Below are 18,808 nucleotides of genomic sequence, written 5' to 3'. Positions count from 1 at the left end.
GCAGATAGAGAATAGCAGATGGAGAGTTGGTCGTGGATGTTTGGGTGGCAGGACTGACAGTACCTCCATCTCCAAAACAAGGAAATAATGAATGTGAGAATTATATATGGGTACAAGAACATTTTCTCAATGGAGGCAGGCAGTGGAATACTTCTGTTGTACATCAATTATTTGAACCAGAAACTGCAGATTTAATCTTGAGCATGAGAATCACAATTGCTGCACCTGACAAACTCATCTGGAATCTGATGAGAAATGGGAACTTCACCCTCAAGTCAGCTTACAATAAAATTCATGAGACCAGCTTGGGAAATATACAGGTATCTCTGAAAATTGAAGGTACGAACTTAACTTGGAAGGACTTCTGGAGTATAAAAATATGGCTAAGAATAAAGCACTTCTGGTGGAACTGATTAGATGATATTTTACCCACAAAGGGAAGGCTTTCTCGAAACTATACTTATTTAAATCGTGATTATCCTTTCTGTGAGAAATATGAAGAAACCACAATGCATGTTCTATTTACCTGCACTTTTTCAAGGGATGTATGGATGTCTATACCTGGTGGGTCTACAGTTTTAGTGGGTGCACAAAAAAATATAGCTGCAATTTTTGAAGCATGGATGATAAACATGCAACGACAACTTATTACCACAGATTGGTTAATAATGGTTATGGCAGTCTCATGGACAATTTGGAATGAGCGCTGTGAGGTTAACTTTCAAAATAAGAAGGCTGATCCTAGTACAGTGGCAAGGAGAGCTATGATCTTTGCAGCATACATCAGTAAATTGAATCTGAAAGACCAATCTCAGCACAATAGTCCTCTAAACCAGGAATTTCAAAACATAGTGTGGAAACCACCTGCATCTCCATATTATGTTATTAACTGTGATGCCTCTTATGACAGCAACGCTGGACTAACTGGTATTGCACTTGTTTTGCGTGATTTCACGGGCACTTGGAGGGGTTGATAAGCAAAATTCTATGAAGGAATAATGAACTCGGAGCATGCAGAATGCCTTGCGTTTTTGGATGCGGTGACATGGAGCAAGGAGCTGCAACATTCTCATATAGTTCTGGAGACTGATTTACAAGGAATCACAAACTATATCAACAACGCAGAACCAGTTATCGCATGGAAAAATGAAGGCTTTCTTCTTGATGCTTTAGAGATTCTAAAAACTATTCCCTTTTGGTTATGTCATTATGTTCCTAGGTTATGCAATAAACCTGCTGATAAACTTGCAAAATTCAGCAGGAAAGATCGAGTCACTAGAGTTTGGTCTGATGAACCTCCTATAGTCATTGAGAATCTGTTGATTCAAGACAGTGTATCAGTTTCAGTTTAATTCACATTTCTTTTCACAGCAAAAAAAAAAAAGAAAGAGCTTGTATACATTATTAAACTTGCTCAACAACAAAAATTCTAACTAATAAATTAAATTTTTAAAGGGCTTTAAATTTATTTTGATTATGAATCTTCTATCTACACAAAAGGATGATACATGACTTTCGGCCCTTTATGATGATGATATTCAATAGGTGTAATGTGCAAAAGCAGTTGCATTTAAGGTTTTGTTTTGTTGTTTGTTTTCCTATTTTGTTTCATGCCATAATATATCCTGGTTAAATTGGGCCTACCACTAGATGATAAAAAAATCATTAAAAAGTAAAAAGGATAATCCCTTATCCAACTATTTTACATAATGGTTCACTTATCCCTGATTAATTAATGTTAATCGGGTGAAATTGATGTTTAGTGAAATTAAACTAGAAATCAATTAATCTTGATTCATCATCAAAACATGAATTTTTTTTTCTTTTTTTTTTTTGAAAAAAATCAAACCAGAATAGGTATATGTTCGTGCTCTCATAAACCGATTCTGTGTTGATTTTTCAATTCATAAAAAACCCAGAATCGATTTTTACACATGTACACAAAAAACCGATTATTGGAAAGAAAAAAAATCAAACATAATTTTAGATCATACTCGATCTAAAAATGAGTATGATTTCATACTCGATTTCAGTTCGCATATAAATTCATACTCATTTTGAGATCGAGTATGAAATCATACTTGTTTTGAAATTGTGTAAAATCATACTACTACTCATTTTCAATTTGGGTATAACCAGAATCGTTTTACACGATACACACACAAAAACCGATTATTGACATTTCAGAACAACAATCGGTTTATAAAAGTGCTCATGTAATCCGATTCTAACAAACAAAAGATACAAAATATTGGCCATTTTTTCTTACAACAATCGGTTTACTCGATACACATATAAAATCCGATTCTAGCATTATACATCAACAATTGGTTTTATAAATGCTAATGTAATCCGCCTATGGGCTAAGCAGTTATGAATTCAAATGGTACACAATCGGGATATGTGGATATTAACATTGACCGATTCTGGTTCAAATTTCCAAAACCACAAAACGTATCCAGGACAATCGGTCTTTGTGGGCATGAACATAAACCGTTTATATTTGCAATCGGTCTTTGTGGGCATGAACATAAACCGTTTATATTTGCAATCGGATCACATGTACATTAATGTTAACCGATTTTGGCAAACCCGGAAAAGTTTGATTTCAAAATTTTCAATTTTTGAACGATTACATGTTACTAAAACCTAATTTAGAGGATTGGGTTGAGAAGAAGAATCAGTTGAAGTGGAGATGGAAATAAATTTGATTTTGATTTTGATTTTAGTTTTTAATTTTATGATTCTACGTTTATGATTTTAATTTTAATTTTGAATTTTATAATTAGGATTTGATGGGGACAAATTAGTAGCATTAGTATTTGATAAAGGGTAAATTGGTAGTTTCCTCTTTTAATAACCTTTTTTGTCCTGTAATGGTACCGTGGTAGGTCCAAACTAATCACAGTGGGCCCCAATTTACCTTATCTTCTCTGCTAATAATAGATTTTTTTTTAATGTCAAATGAATGACATAATGTCATGGACCTTATCATGGAATATTCGATTAATTTGGTGCGTCTTACTTAGTTAGAGCACTTCCAATTTCAAGCTTCATTTTTGGACATTATCTCATTCTTGATAGGGTCTAGCTTCATTTTTTCCAAGCTACGTGTTTACTCAAAAACCATACCATTTCATACCACAAATGATTAACTACTTTGTTTCTCTCATGTGTTATTCCAACTGCTGGCTCTGAAAAATAGCTTCTCCGCATAAGTAGTACATGGATGCTGCAATCAATTTAACACTACGTTCCCAGCAAAATATAATTTGGTGGCGTAACATTGTTCTTTCTTTTAAAGAGAACAAAATTACATGATTAACTCCATTTGATCACTAATGAAAAATTATGTCTCAAGATAGAGATAGAAATAAAGAAAAATTAATAATTTGCTGATAAAGTCTGTTTTCGGACCTAACCCTTTGGATAATCGGATTGTAATCTAAGTTTGAGCCCTACCTAATTGCTGGATTTGTCATTTGTTTATGTTGGCAGGCAGAATCAGCTTTTTGGAAAGAAATAGGAGCTAGATTCTTGGGGTGTCTCATTAGTGACTTAAAGTCCAGATTGATGAATTCAGTCAACAGTCCACATATAAACCTCTTGACAGCTGATCCGTCATCCATTCATCATTTGGCCAAGCAAACTTATGTGGGTATGAATTATAATGATCAATTTTTATGTTGTCAACCGGCTAAAACAACTTCCAAGACCGACTCTTTTAGTGTCTTCGGAACAACCTCTAAGACTAGCAACATCTTTTCTTGGTTGGTTGTTGTTTTTTTCGTCTAACTCGTTCAGATATGATTGAAATCACCTGATTCATCTAGATCTGACTATTCATTTAAAAATATATGAATCAGTGATCTGGTCCCGTAAGTCAAGGACATTTTATTTTCCGACCTAAATTGTCCGAAATAGGAGTTAAGTGAGTCAAATCGCAAGCCGAATCTGACTCAAACAAAAAAACATATGATTTGCCATCTGACCCGTACTGGTTAGGGACCAAGTCAGATCCAAGCGGCAAGTTCGCAAAAAATTAAAAGACAAAAAACACTCATTAAGATCGCCCGACCAACATCCAGAACCGCTACATTATAAAGATGGGACACCCTATTTTGAAACCTCAAATCCTATCCCAAATTTGCTACTTGGTAGGGAAAATCATGGACAGAAGAGACTTTTGATCACTGAGCTGAGGTAGCTAAGTATTCGCATGTCATCAAAAAAAAAAAAGTTTTTCTTCATGATTTAATGGTGATTTCTTTACTCGTTTCATTTTACTTTTGATCACTTTTCTTTTTAAGTTTTTCTTCGGTCAAAACAAGTTGAGTTTCTTTCTTTTCTATGTCTAAGACTATGTTTGTTTACTCCTGACTCATCTGAGTCGTCTGGATCTGAGTGAAATCACCTGACTCATCTGGATCTGACTCAATATGTTTGTTTTGAGTCAGATCTGACTCATCTGATTCAAAAAACGTGAATCAGTCGTTTGGTCTCGTGAGTCAGGGGTATTTTGTTACCTGACTCAAATGGGTCCGAGTCAGGGGTTATGTCTGAGTCATAGGTCGAGTCAGATCTGACTCAAAATGCAAAACAAACGGTCTGACTGCTGACTCGGCCCGAGTCAGAGGTTGACTCAGATCCAGACGCCGAGTCAGCTGCAAACAAACAAGATGTAAGTACTGAATGACTTTGTTTTCCTAATGTATTTGCAGTTGGTATTATCCAAAATGGTGTTTAGCATCTTTACAGTTGTGATTCTGGCGTTTCCTAAAGTTATTTCAATGCTTTTTGAAGTTAAAATGCATTCACAGATTGCCATCTTCGAATTGGAGAAGAAATTTCGTCACTGTTTCAAAACAACAACTCATTGGGTTAGAAAAATTCGCGTCAAAGGAAAATTCAAATTTCAGAAATTTCGTTACAAACTGTAACCGATGTTATCTCTCCTATTTTTCAATTCTTTTCAAGTTATGCACTTTTCTTTTCGGTGGCCGATTTTCTTTCAGTTGTAAATCTTGATTTTCTTTGGCATTCTTAATTACAAGTTACTCAGATGAATATCTATCAAAATCCTATTTCAACCCATGTTTTCTAGGGTTAAACTCAAATAAAAATTCTACCTCTTTTCATAGTTTATGTATCAAAATCAACATCATTGTAATCTTTTTTTTCTTTGTTAAATGGCTTAGGAAAATGTAAACTCAATTACAGGTTTGGATACTAAGTTCAAGAATGCTGCTTTAGAACTTGATGATGTAGATGAAGTTGTTTTTCATCAATCTGAAAATGATGAGAAAAAAGGAGTTACTGGTGAGGAAATATGTTTAATTGGAAAAATAATCAAAGAGGGAGAAATGGGGATTAAGACTGTGGAAAGGTTTATTGGCTTCACTTGGAATTTCATTCCTGCTAAAGATCTTAAAGTTTTCGAAGTTGATACTAATATTATGCAGTTCAAATTCAAGGATTGGGACACTTTGAATAAGGTTTTTGATACTCGACCTTGGAGAATCAAAAGGTAATTGAAGAGGCATGGGATACCAAATACACTCAAATTTTTCGTTCGGCAACCTGTATAGACAAAACTTAACACAATTGCAAGTAAACCAACTTAATGATCCTTGAAAATATGTGTAGAGTTAATATCTCGACCTCCACTCAATCAATTTGTATATAGACACAAGGTTCGTGAACCTGACTGTTAAGCAGAGTACTTGGACGATCTCAAAAATCAATATCCAAGATCAATCTAGTCGTATCCAAATAATTCAATTGGAATTCTGCCAAGTGATTACACTTGTTATCTATCTTTCAAGATATGAATTCAACAATAAATTAGTCTCGGAATCGATTACGATTAAGTGGATGTATCTACTTAGATTGAATACGAACAAACTTGTGTAAATCCAATTACAAAGATAAATATTTAATGCGGAAAAGGAAAAATACAAGACACCAGAAATTTTGTTAACAAGGAAACAACAATAGTAGAAAACCTCGGGACCTCGTCCAGATAGAACACCACACTGTATTAAGCCGCTACAGACACTAGCCTATTATCAAACTTCGAATTGGAATGTAGTTGCGTCCGAATCCACCCTCCAAGCGATTCAGTTACAGTCGCGCTCCTTACGTATCTTGAACCTCGCAAGGTTCTATGCACTTGATTCCCTTAGTTGTTTTCCTTTACAACTTAAGAGTTTCTTCAGCCGAAGTGAAGACTTTTGATCCCAATCTTCCTCTAAACAGATAAGCCTATTTTATTTCCGTTTAGATCAAAGATCAAGCTGTGGAAATATGTTTGTGATAACAAGCTAGAAAATCTCACAAATTTGGAACTTACGACTCCCGGAGAGGAGCCTAGATTCTTAACCACCTCTCAAGAAAAATCGTCTAAATTAAGATCAACTAAGATCAGTCTTTAGATATCTATCTTGAGGAATCACAAAGTCCGAGACGAAGAGAACTTTGTGATTACTATATATCTTGCCTCAAAGAGATTATGAAAACCTAGATAATAAAAGCAAGGTATGGATTCACGAACTATCAAGGTAAAGATAGTCGGACCTGGCTTCACAAATCCCCAAGCGAAGTCTAGTTAGTCGAGACCTAAAAGGTCAATACAGACGACTCTAGAATCAATTAGGACACAAAGTGTCAGGGATTGATTTTACCAGTTTACAAAGATGTTATATTTATAGTTTTCAAAGACCATGTTTAGTTTAGAATTCAATCTAAGATAACTTGAGAATCAAGTAAACACAATAGGTCTCAAACTACAATAAAGGACTATACACATAGGTTCGGTTACTGAACCGTGTATAATGACTATTCGGTTTGGTAAGTCAGCCAAAGAACTAAAAGCTACTTGATGTTCATTTAAACACTTAAGAAATTAATCATGATTAAAACACATAAGTGTTTAATAAATCAATAAAGTTTTAGAAATATTTAAGAGAGTTTTAATTACAATGGTAAACATATTGAAACAATAAGGCTTTGAGTGTCTGCTAAACATTGTCGGGATAGTTGGTACAACGGTTCGCTAACCGTAAGGCTTGTTCACGAGTCAGTGTGTTATGGTTCGCCAACCTTACTAGACTATCAAACTCAGTTGACCTTGGTTCGCGAACAGGATTAGCCAACTGCTAGCCAATTAATCCAACTTATAAAATCCAGTTCACCACGGTTCGCCAACCGGGTTCATGAATTGTTCCCAACTGAATTTTTTGTATGCGAACTGGTTCGCCAACCTTCATGTATTCCGAACCTCAGATATTTATGGTTTTTATACTGAGTTCTCCAACCTACCTTGCGTAGAAATTCAGTAAGTTCATATTTCTTTCCTTTGGTGTTTGATACATTCCCAAGTGATATAATCATATAAATGGGAAATTTTCAATTGATCCACAAATTAATTCGTAGAACTAATATTGTTAAGGACCTTTGAACATCCAATCGCTAAATTATATTTCGAGATTTTTCCCAAGACAAACTTGACTCGAAACATTTTCTTTGTTAAATCACTATAAGTCATACGGCATAGTCTCAATAGATATAATGATTGTATAGTGAGTAAAATAGAATGGTTCAGTCTTCACATACCTAATACAGAAGTTCCTCAAATGCCTTCGTCGATCTCCAGTCTTCAAGGGTGATCTCTAATACTCAACTACAATTCTAACCTATCCGAAACTTGACTTAGTAGACTAGAAATCAAGAAATAGTTTTGATTGCCTAACATTGACAACAAGCTTGAGATAGCAAAACTTGTGGATTCAACCGAGCAATGCTCTAACAGTAATCTTGTTGTCTTGCACTATTATAATTCTGAAGTGGTCATATATCAAGAACTGGCTTGGAGTAAACAATATTTCTGGATTCAGCTAAAGAAGATTCTTCAAGAAACAAATGAATAAGGCTTATGTCACTAAGATTGGAAAAGTAATGGGTGATGTTATTGCAATTTCTCTTGTATACGCAGTTCCAATTTGAGAGAACCCGGTAAAGGTGTGTGTTCGGACTGATATCAGTAATCCTACTAGGATACGAGTTATGGCTATTAGAAATGATGCTTCCACCAGATGGATCAATTTTTTTATGAGAAGTAGGGAAATGATGGAGCTTGACATAAATGAGAAGTAGCTAAATGAAAGTTTAAATCCCCTATTAATCATGGTTGTTGGAAGCATCATTTCCCTATTATGATGGTTGTTGGAAGCATCATAATTTTTTTTATCAAGTTTAAACCTATAATGAACCTATAAACTTTCATTTAGCTAATGGTAGTAAATACTTGAGTTAGTAATAGAGTCAGTGATACTGGTTTTATGGATATAGGTTATGATGGTAGAGATTATACTTGGACTAGAAATTCTTTTGGGAATGCTACTAGTTACACTAGACATGCGTATTGGTAATAATGATTGGTTGCTTAATTTTCCAAATGGTAAACTTCTTCATTTGGATTTCGTTGTCTCTAATCATTTCCCTATTTTGCTTATTACTTACCCTATTCCCAAACATTTATGGAGACCTTTTAAATTATTTAGAATTTGGTTAGGTCACAGTATGTTTAAGTAAAACTTGGAAACGTCTTGGAACATAGAAGCACAAGGTAGTCCCGCATATAAGCTGAATCATAAACTTCAAAGTGCTAGGACAACTCTATCCCGGTGGAATAGAATGGAGTTTGGAGACATTCAGAAAAACATAAACAATTTGCAGAGTATGCTTGAGGTTGTCCAAAATGAGGCTAGTTCTAGTGGCCATCACCATAGGGTTAAGCCTATAATCAGTGATCTAGAAAACTGGTATAAAATCTAGGGACAAGTCTATGAATGATATGGACAATAACACTAGATATTTCCATTATATGGTTAGTAAGAGGATGGATACCAATAAATTTTTTACTCTTTGTGACTCTAATGGTAACTGGCTCAGGGATAAAAATGACATAATTAATCTTTTTACTTCTCATCTTAGTGCTGTTGGGTGTACTTCTAATCATGTTTTATATGATGATGCTTTTGATATTCATCCTATAATTTCTGATTCTGATAATATTATTTTGAATGTTATTCTTAATGCTCTTAAAATTAAAAATGTGGTTAAGAACATGCCTGCTTGGAGTTCACGTGATCTAGATGGATTTCAAGCAAGATTTTATCAAATTCAATATCAACTGGTTGTTAAAGATATTATTGATATGGTTTAGAGGTTTTTGGAAAGTGGTCACATGCCTAGATGTCTTAATAAGACTTACATATCTCTAATTCCAAATTGTAAGAATCCAAAGTTACCCTTTGAATTCATACCCATTGGTTTTTGTAATGCTTCATATAAAATTGTGTCCAAGATCTTAGATAATAAGATTAAACCATTTCTTAAGAAGTTGATTTTTCCTAATCAAGCAACTTTTGTACCAAGGAGAGATATTCATGACGACATTATTGTTGCTCGTGAAATGATTCATTCTATGAAACAAAAGGTAGGTTTCGGTAAGACAATGACTTTAAAACTTGATTTATAAAAAGCTGTTGACAGACTTGAATGAAGTTTTCTTATTAAAGTGCTAGATAAATTTGGTTTCAGTAAGGAGTTTGTAACCTTATTATGAAATGAATTTCAGCCACTATTGTAAGTGTTCTTCTAAATAGTTCTCCTTGTCCTCAATTCGAACCAACCAGAGGGATAAGGGGATTCTTTATCCCCCTATCTCTATATCTTGTATATGGAATATATTTTTAGATCCTTGTTAGTTGTTGAAACCAGTAAGACCATTACTGGGGTTGAAGTTTCTAGAAAGGGTCATGATATCACCCACCTTATTTTGTAGATGACAAACTAGTTTTTGGTCAAGCTAATATGCAGCATATTGATAGCATTTTGCCGATTCTGTAGGATTTTGGTAATATTTTTGGAAAAATGCTTAATTTGATAAGTCTTGTGCTTACTTTAGTAAGGATCTCAGTCCTGGTGCTTGTAATGATCTTGTTAAATCCCTTAATATGACCATTTTCAGTGACTCTGAGAAATATCTTGGTGTTCCTTTGCTTTTAGGTCACTCCAAGGTAAAGTACTTTGATCCTATAGCTCAATCCTTTGAGGCTACATTAAAATATTACTTTAAATCAAGATGTTAGTTCAGCTATGATAAAGTATGTCCTGAATTCGTTAACTACTTACCAATTGGGTTGCTTTAAAATTTCCACTACTGACACTTTTCAAAGAAATTTTTGGTGGGGGCATAAACTAATAAAGATATCAAATTTTTAGCTCCACATAACATCAACAAACCTAAGGATTTGGGTGGTCTTGGATTTGGATACCTTGAGAATTTCAATAAGCTTGTCTGGAAAATTATCACCGATGAAGATGAATTGTGGGAGAAAACTCTGAGTTCTAAGTACTTTAACAATTGTAGTATTCTCCATCTACAAAAGTTAAATGATAACAATTCTTGGATTGGGAGAGGTATTTATAGATGTATAGAAACCATTAAAACTAATAGTTCGGTTCATCATATGTGGAACTAAAGCCAAAATTTAGTTGGATTGTTGGGTTGTTGGTCTGGATCATCCTCCATAAGTTGTTGAAGGTTTGGTTAACAATATCACTTATGTTTATGTTTGTAACTTATTCTATGAGAGTACTAAAATTTGGAATGTTCACCTAATATATAATTTTTTTGTTCTCACCTAATTCTGCTACATATATTCTTGCTATGAGTATGACCGCTATATGCTCAGTCAGTTCATGTTGTGGTGTGGAAAACCATTTGGAAGGTTAAGATACCTCTTAAAATTGGGAACATTAATTAAATACCCCTAGAATATAAAGCCTTTACAAATACCCATGTCCATTTTATTAAATACCCTTAAGGGGTATATTTTAAGTGGATAATGAAGATGAACTGGTACTTTTTTGGATAATGAAAATGAACTAGAATGTTCTTGACGCGTGAAAACGTCAACCCAACCTCCTATGGAGGTTGAATTGACTTCATATAATTTTAGATGTGCCAAAAACTAGACCCTAAAAACTTAAAATATACCCTTAGGGGTATTTGTGAAGACTCCTGAAAATGAGGGGTATTTATTCAATTTCCACTAAAATTTAACTATTTGTGTTAGAGCATTGCTCGGTTGAACCCACTAGCATTGGTATGTCAAGTTAGTTGTCAATTTAGTTACCAAAATGCATTCTTGATTTAGTATACTAATGATAGTTTCAGACAAGATTAAGACTAAGAAGTAGAAGTAGAATCGAAGCTATCCTTGAAGGTTGAAGTTTGAAGATTACAAGAAGACATCAACAAGGACTTCATCAAAAAAGGTATGTGGTAATTGATTTCATTTGGATTCTTGTTCAATTCTACCTTTCTAATCTATCGAAACAAATGCTCACTTGATGGAACAATTTTTATGACGGTAAATGTACATTTATGTATATATACTCGAGGTTATTTGAGCCACGAATTTTGTGACAATAACCTTTATCCCTGGAAAGGTTCTCATGCTATAGTGAATGAGCTTACGAATTCAACGAGCCAAGAATCACTCAATTCCGAGTTATAAGGATGAAGTCATGAGTGATTTATTAAAGTAACAATTATAAGTGTTGCTGTAATTGTTATAGTTCGTTAGTAGGAATCAATCCACGAACTGTTTGTAACGGTTCACGAACTTGAGCCCAATTACGTGACTAGAAACCATTTTTGGTCATGTTTTTTATGTTTCCTTATCTAGGAAAGATAGCTATTACTCCAAACATATTTGATTATCATACCAAAGTGTTTGTGATTCCTTCCTTAGTTAACATGTGATTTATTTACATAAATACAATATTTCCTAATTAATTATTTATTTAATTATTTTGGCAAGAGTTGTAACTTAGGAAAGACTCCCAAAATTAGGAGAGTCTTGAAAAAGGAAAATAGTTTTGCGTAGCTTTCAAGTTACCTTTTACTATAAATAAAGGATTTGTGAGTGCTACACGTTTTCATCCTCTTTGGAAAATTGGTGTAAGCTTCATAAGGTTGTTTTTCCATGTCTTCTGTTCTTCGTGGACAAGAGTGAGATAAAAGTCTTTGTATTGAGGATCATAAAGCTAAGTTGGATTTAATCTTCGTGATTGATTATACAACTTGTAATCTAGGTTTTTCACCTTTTGTCTATTCTAAGATTTTCTCTTCTGATATAAAACCATTCAAGAGTTATTGATCATAATCCCTAGGTTTTGATAGATTTCAGTTTCCGATCGTATACCAACACTTTTTAGTCGAAATAGGAAGCTAGAAAGAAAACTTCGATTAAGATATCTCGTAAAAATTCTTAAGAAGTTTTAAACAAGATAACTCTAGATTTATTCTAGTTGTTCTTGTTGTAGAATAATTAGGTTTCTCTTCCTTTTCTTGAAGAGTATAATAAACCCTAATCTACAAGTTTGTTTTGATATTACTTTTACCTAGTAATTATTTTTATCAAAACAAACACAAGATTTCCAAAACCTTGATTTACATCTAAAGGGAAATCGATTCGGTATTTTGTGAAAACAAAAGATTGAAAAATATCAACCGTGTTGTTGTATCTTCTGAAGAGAACCTTGTTCTCCCAGAAGATTTTCGGGAATAACTTCTAAAGAGAATTTTTGTTCTTCTAGAAGTTATACGAGAAGTATTCCTTAAGAGAATAGGTGTTCTGCTAGGAGTTTTATAAATGCTTGAATACAGCTGAAGCAGATATTACATTTAGTCCGAATAGGTAGTAGGAAATTGGTGTAGCAACTTATAATCAGTGTGTGTATATTCTGGACTATGTCCTGGGGTTTTTCTGCATTTGCAGTTTCCTCGTTAACAAAATTTCTGGTGTCTGTCTTTTATAATTGGGAAAGGTAGATGTTCCAAGGTTTTCTAAAATATCAACCCCAATAGAATATTGTCTGTTACTAGAATCAACAGTTCTATTAACTCTAGTGCGTCTGCTACTAATCCTAATATTTCCTTAAGTACTGAAAGCATTTTGTAGGTGCAAATATGGAAGCCGCTGGACAATGATTACCTTAAGATAAATTTTGATTCCTCTTTTCTTAAAGAAACTTTACAAGGAGGCATATGACTAATGTTGATATATTTTGCAGGTATCTGCATTGGAGCAAATGGGAGATACTACAATAGAAAACTGACTGAAGGCATTAGAAGTAGGAGAATTGTAATGCTTGGCTATGAAGGAAGCTGTAATATGGGCTATATCAAAAAAATGAGTAAATTAGTTTTTGAATCGGACAATGAGGTTTTAATAAAGTCTAAAAATGAACAAACGTTCCACTTCACTGGAAGAATCAGGGTTTAATCCTTGATATTAGATTTTTTTTAGTGAAATTAATGATTGGAAATGTTTTTCTATTAAGAGAGTAGGTAATGATGTAGCAGATCAGTTTGCCAAAAAAATCTAGAAATCTTAAAAATGATTTTAAGTATTTGAATGATCTTCCTCATGATATTCAAGTATTTGTTAATCCACAAACAACTACTGTAATTTCTAACATCAATTAATAAATTCATAATTTTGGAAAAGAAGGATACTCGGTAAGTTTTATTGGAAGTTTCACACTGCAATAAAGCTAAAAAAACGTGATGTTAACTCAATTTCCTCCGAAAGTCGGGCACCTTCATAAATGCAAAAGGTGACTTTAAATCAGAACCTCTACCAAGAGTTAATTCATGGAGAAAAAAATTATTGTAGCCACAAATAGGTTTTTCGCGCTATGAATTTTTACGGTTAAAATAAATAAGGAATAGCCTTTAATAGGATGCTCAAACTAAAACTGACTTGCGAGAATTCTTTCTCGATTATGACCTTCACAACTTCACAATTACAAGAAGCAATCCTCTTCTTCTTTAATAAGATGCTCAAACTAATGATTGACTTTTTTTTTCTTGATGCAAAAAGGAATTTTATTGAAGAATTTAAGAGATTACATTCTTATCCTGATCTACCCAATTTTATAGTTCTAATGGAAGACCAGAAAGATAAACAAAATTAGACTTAAGAGATCTTGCTCTCTTAGCAATCTTGTCAGCTACCCTATTAGCATCTCTCTTAACAAAAAAGCACTGCCATTGATCAAGTTTAATTAAGAAATACTTGATATCTAAAACAATAGACTGATTCATCCTATAAACATAAGAAGTTTGTTCATTGATGGATTTTATTAATACTTCACTATCAGACTCAAAAACAAATGCTCTAAACTTCTTTGTGACTGCAAACTTGACAACTTCAAGCATAGCCTTACACTCCAGCTCTTCCACTTCTATTCCAGCTCTCATTCCTTCATCAAAATACTTTCCTTGGACCCCAATGGAATCACCTGTAAAATCCCTCACCATTAGACCAATACCTCCTTGTAAAGATACTTGAACAAAAGAAGCATCAAAATTGATTTTTAAAAAATCATTCTCTAGACTATACCCAATCCCTTGTGAGGTGGTATTGTCTCGGGGATGGGTTTAGCAAGGGGTTAACCTAGACTACACCTAATCCTTTAATATTTTCTATTTTTAATTTTTTAATTTTACTAGGAGAATTTTTCTGTTTTTTTTTTAATTTAAAAAGAAACTAAAAAATTAACTAATATGGATGTAAATTAATTGGTATATATCCTAACCCTTTTAATTTTTAGCGCATGTTATAAGAGATAAATGAAATTAAAAAATCATTTAAAGCCAAAAAAATTTCTCCCCAAAAAATACTTATCTCTTTTGTTTCGGTGAACTATAAAGTTCTACGATAGACATTTTCTTAGGTTTAAATTTGTAGCCAAGGATAATCACTATTGAACTGTAAATATCTAAAAAAAGAAAATGTTGCACCTCCTTTTTTTTGTTTTTTTGATAGGAAAGATAATTGAATTAGAGAAACGAGAAGAATTACAGAGTTTATAAGATGAAATGGAGAGGAGTACTTCCCCGTTAACATGTTACATCAAACCTCCTGCTAAACTTAGCATCTTTACATGCCAGACCATTAAAATCTCTACTAATATGAATAAATTTGTGGAAATAAAATGAATTCATAATAGCTAAACAATCATCTAAAATAGAGGAGTTAGACCAGCTAATCTGGTTGGAGCTTTTATATAAATAGGAAAAGACATTTTTGGCATCTCCTTTGATAGAGATCTTTGAGTTGTTCATCATCTTTAGCCATTTGACAACCTCTGATGCTGCTAACCTTTCATCCTCCTTTAAATCACTAGCTAACTCTGTAATGGTTTTGCAACTCTGATAGTTACCTACTGCATCTGTCAAAATTATACCAATACCAGATTTATGAGAATTTTAATCAAATGAAACATCGACATATGCTATGACTGAGTCAGGTGGAAGATTCTCTGTGGCAACCGGTATATCTCCAAAGTTCACTATATGTCGCTGTCTGATCATTGAGCAGATGCAATCATGATTTAGAGTTCAGATTTCACATGTTATGACTAGTCCAATGTTGTTAATCGGGATACCGATTTATTTGGGACGTGCCAAAATTCATATAAGACAAAACATCTTTAACTAATGAATGAATTGGTCCACCAGCTAGAAAAAACTGGTAACCCCCATTACTAATGTTTTAAACTAAAAGACAGAAATGCAAAGACCGTAATGCAAGCCACCGACCGACAAATCACTTTGCACCAAGGGACTTGCAACTGAAATGTGCTCGATTAGTTAAGATGGGTCATGCAATGCAAAACGAGTTTAGCGTTGAATCTGATGCTGTTTTTGTATCTTACAATGATAACCCCCTTTAGCTAATTAAACAATTTCTTTCCGGGGAATTTTGATTAAGAAAAAGGAAGAAATTCTTAGGAATGAAGCACTAATTCTTTTTAACCAATCAATCAAGAATGAAAAAGAAGATCTTTATCTTGTTATTCTACTAACACAAACATACTAAGCATCTTAGATTTGGTTTTGAATTTTTGATCGGGAAAAATATCGTTTGGTATGTTTTTAGGTGGGCTCATGTCTGTTTGGTCTTTTAGGAAAACGCCTTTACTGTTTGGTCCATAATTATTTAAAAATATTAAACTGACAAAAATACCCTTCCGTGTTAATTTTTACTTATTTTCTTGTAGCGGTTCATTCCAGAAATGAAGTCCATATAAAACCTAAAAAAACAGAAATGAAGTCCATATAAAAATCTAAAAAAAACAGACCTCATTCAAGAAATGAAGTCCATATAAAAACCTAAAAAAACATACTTCATTCCAGAAATGAAGTCCATATAAAAACCTAAAAAAAACAGACTTCATTCTAGAAATGAAGTCCATATAAGAACCTAAAAATAGACTTCATTTCTATAAAAAAACCTAAAAAAACAGATTTCATTCCAGAAATGAAGTCCATATAAAAACCTAAAAAACCCGATTTCATTCCATAAATGAACTCCATATAAAAACATACACAAACCGGACTTCATTTCTGGAATGAACTCCATATAAAAACATCTGCAACATCATCTTCATCTTCTTCGACGTCTTCAACAACAACAACAAACATCATCATCACGAAAAAACATCAACAAATCATCATCGACACGAAAAACATCAACAAATCGAGATTTCCAACAGGAGCAACAAACAGAAATCATCATCAACACGAAAAACATCAACAAATCGAGATCTTCAACACGAGCAGCAAACAAATATCTCATCATCTTCGTCTTCAACACGAGCAGAAACATCAAAAACACATCTTCATCTTCGTCTTCGTCTTCAACAGTAGCAAAGAAATCAAAAACGCATCTTCATTTTCGTCGTTTTCATAATCTTTATATGATTCTTCGTCATCTTCATCTTCAACACCATCATCTTCATCAAAATCAAACACCAGCAGTAAAAACGGAGAAAGAAAATCAAGAACAAAGAAACTAGATCTGAAAAATTTAGGAGAGAGAAAAAAAATCTGAAAATAAAGAGGAGAGAGGATGTAAATCTAAGAATGAGATATTTTTTAGTGATTTTGTCTATATATGTGACCCCAATAAGGTATTTCTGCCACCACAGAATGACATATACATCATCCATGACATCACCATAGGACCAAACCATAATTTTTATGACCAAACTATAATATTTTTTACCAAAAAAAACCAAACAGACCGTTGACTGGGTCAACTGGACTAGACTCTCTCTAAGCTTAATTGTTATATTCAATAAGTTCTACCAAAATTTCGCTACCGGAAGAAATAGTTGGCCCAAGCCCAAGCTTAAGCTTAATCATTAAATCCCCGGACAGGATTTAGAAATTGTTCATTATAAAAACCCATGATAATATTGATAACCACGGCGCAGAAGTGAATTACAACTTGACGTGAAAAGGAAGGAAGCAGCAATGTCAAGCTCCAGCATTCCTGGAGAGATCCAAGAAGATATTATATTAAGGTTACCGGTAAAATCCATCTCACGTTTCAAGTCAGTATGCAAGAGTTGGTGTAGATATATTAACAGTCCTACATTCATCAAGCATCACCTCGTTCGTACCAGCAAAAACCCTAGAATCATGATCAGAGATGCTATCCGCGGGGATGGTACAAATCCGTTCTATATCGTAGATTATGATTCAATATCATCAGGGTTATCATCACGCAAGTGTGAACCAGTTGCTCGATTGAATTATCCAGTGTCAGTAAACAACGGAGTTAGGAACCCTTACGTAGATATTGTGGGATCTTGTAATGGCTTGCTCTGTGTGATTGCCCCCGTCTGTGATACACCAATTATTTGGAACCCATCAACTACAGAGTACAAGGAAATTATACTGCCACCACCTGACAATCATCTTCGGTGGGTTTCCTATGGTTTTGGTTACGATAGAAAAATTAATGATTACAAGTTGGTATGTTTATCATGGGAAGAAGTTTATATATACAGGTTAAGATCATCTTCATCTAGAAAACTTGTCAAAAACATCCCTTGTGGTAAAGTTTGGGAACCAGCTGGTCTGCTTCTGAATGGTGCTTTACATTGGACACTTGCCGCTAACGCCATCACGGGCGAAATCTCCAAAATCATTGTTGTTTTTGACATCAGCAGTGAGAAGTTCATGAGTTGGCCTTTTCCAGAAGAAATTGTACTACGTACACCTGACAGCAGTTGTTATCTTCAAGTGTTTGAAAACTCCCTTTGCATAATTTCTAGTGTCCATGCGGCTCGAGTTGATGTATGGGTAATGCAAAATTATGGAGTGACAGAATCCTGGACTAAGCCATTCACCACTGCCCAAGAAAGAATTACTAATAGTCCATACAGTTTAGAGCTCTATTGGTATTGTATAAATGGTGATATTCTGATACTGGTCGAAGGACGTTTTGGTATATACGACCAAAAGAATGACAGAATTAAGTTTTTGAATATCAATGGCCTTGACGATGGTTATACTTATGGACAACCCCGGTGTGTTGGGGGGAGTTATGTGGAGAGTTTAGTTTCACTAAATTCTGGTACTTATATGAGAAAAAGAAGGAACTGAAAGACCAATTATATAACAGACAAACGAAGAAGAAGATAAAGAAATACTAAAGTTTTCCTCAATGAGGCCCGTACCAAAGGAGAGCCACCTAGGTGCAACAGGCACCCAAATTCTGAGGCTAAATTGATATGCGACTGTGTACATCCTTAGCTGCTCAGTACTAGAAAGTGATGGCTCGTAACTGTTGTGCTACACAAACCATAAGACAAAATTGTCTCCAAGTTTAGTTATCCATATTTGATATTGTAGATTCCACTCGCAGTTGAT

General features: G+C 33.9%; 1 protein-coding gene across 1 annotated transcript; it reads left to right on the top strand.

The window, feature by feature from the left end:
- The first annotated feature begins 17,404 nt into the window (after positions 1 to 17,404).
- LOC113324554 (F-box/kelch-repeat protein At3g06240-like) lies at positions 17,405 to 18,541 on the top strand. The gene has a single exon (XM_026572870.1). It carries the CDS (start codon positions 17,405 to 17,407, stop codon positions 18,539 to 18,541), a length of 1,137 nt encoding a protein of 378 aa, XP_026428655.1.
- The last annotated feature ends 267 nt before the right edge of the window (positions 18,542 to 18,808 follow it).

The sequence above is a fragment of the Papaver somniferum genome, chromosome 11, assembly GCF_003573695.1.
Source record: "Papaver somniferum cultivar HN1 chromosome 11, ASM357369v1, whole genome shotgun sequence".
NCBI classification, from domain to species: Eukaryota; Viridiplantae; Streptophyta; class Magnoliopsida; order Ranunculales; family Papaveraceae; genus Papaver; species Papaver somniferum.
This window is presented reverse-complemented; position numbering and strand designations above follow the sequence as displayed.

What these genes read in the sequence shown, in the direction of transcription:
- LOC113324554 (XM_026572870.1), top strand. Translation starts at nt 17,405, where the DNA reads ATGTCAAGCTCCAGCATTCCTGGAGAGATCCAAGAAGATATTATATTA.